The sequence below is a fragment of the Trichoderma aggressivum genome, assembly GCF_033847375.1.
Source record: "Trichoderma aggressivum f. europaeum strain CBS 100526 chromosome Unknown scaffold_226, whole genome shotgun sequence".
Taxonomy (NCBI): Eukaryota; Fungi; Ascomycota; class Sordariomycetes; order Hypocreales; family Hypocreaceae; genus Trichoderma; species Trichoderma aggressivum.
In genome coordinates this window covers 1-779 of record NW_026946582.1, presented here as the reverse complement: position 1 = coordinate 779, position 779 = coordinate 1, and the positions used below count along the sequence as shown (strand labels likewise).

General features: G+C 57.1%; 1 protein-coding gene across 1 annotated transcript; it reads left to right on the top strand.

Moving 5' to 3' along the window:
• Window positions 1–291: 291 nt before the first annotated feature.
• On the top strand, window positions 292–700 carry Triagg1_10998 (uncharacterized protein; the record flags this gene model as incomplete). The annotated part of the gene is made up of 2 exons (XM_062895133.1): window positions 292–299; window positions 358–700. 2 exons carry the CDS (start codon window positions 292–294, stop codon window positions 698–700), a joined length of 351 nt encoding a protein of 116 aa, XP_062750047.1.
• Window positions 701–779: the final 79 nt, after the last annotated feature.

The following is a 779-nucleotide window of genomic DNA, read 5'->3' as shown; positions in this document are numbered from 1 at the left end:
AAAGCAGAGCGTCTTATCAGTGGTGCTCGTGTCCAGGCCAGCGCTGGCGCTCGCCACAAGAGACTCAGCCACCCTCCCTGCAAAGGTGTTATAGCTGAGGCGTTTAATGGTAATTGCGCCCTGCTCTTGCCCCGCTGGCTTCTTGGTGGCCTTGTTTATGGTGGCCACAAGGGCCCTGAATTTCCTATAAAGCAAGTTAGGGGCCGCCTCAGGTCGGAAGATAAGGGGAAGTAAAGAGGGGAGAGATAGTAAGGAGTCCGCTGTTGCTTGCGGGGTGTTTAGATATAGAGTATGGACACGTAAGTCGGGCATATACTTACTCAAGGCTGAATACTTCTACCGGGTTCTTATCCGCAGCCTCCCAGGCATCCAGCTCGGCATAGGCCGTCTGCATATCCCTCTCCTGCCCTGCCGTAAGCGCCTCGCCACGCCTACGCTTCTGGAGGAGTTTGCGGGTCCTTGCGGCGAAGAACTGGCATATCTCCGGGATAAAGTGCCTTCTGAAGACCACCTTGATGAAGTCCGCGACGGCCTGCGTGTTAGCGGCTATAAGTTAGACCTGGGCCTCGGCCTCGCGCCCCGCGGCAACCTGCTTGCCGTAGTAAAACTGGAGCGTGGCCGCCTGGAGGAGGTGGACCTTCCTGTCCCTAACGCCGGGCCAGTTGCACATCTCTATGCGGCCTCTGCCGGCAAACCCTAGTATTTTGGGGTTAATATAGGGGAACGCGTAGTGCCTTAGGCTGTTCGACGTACCCAGGTACTTAAACGTGGCGCGCGGG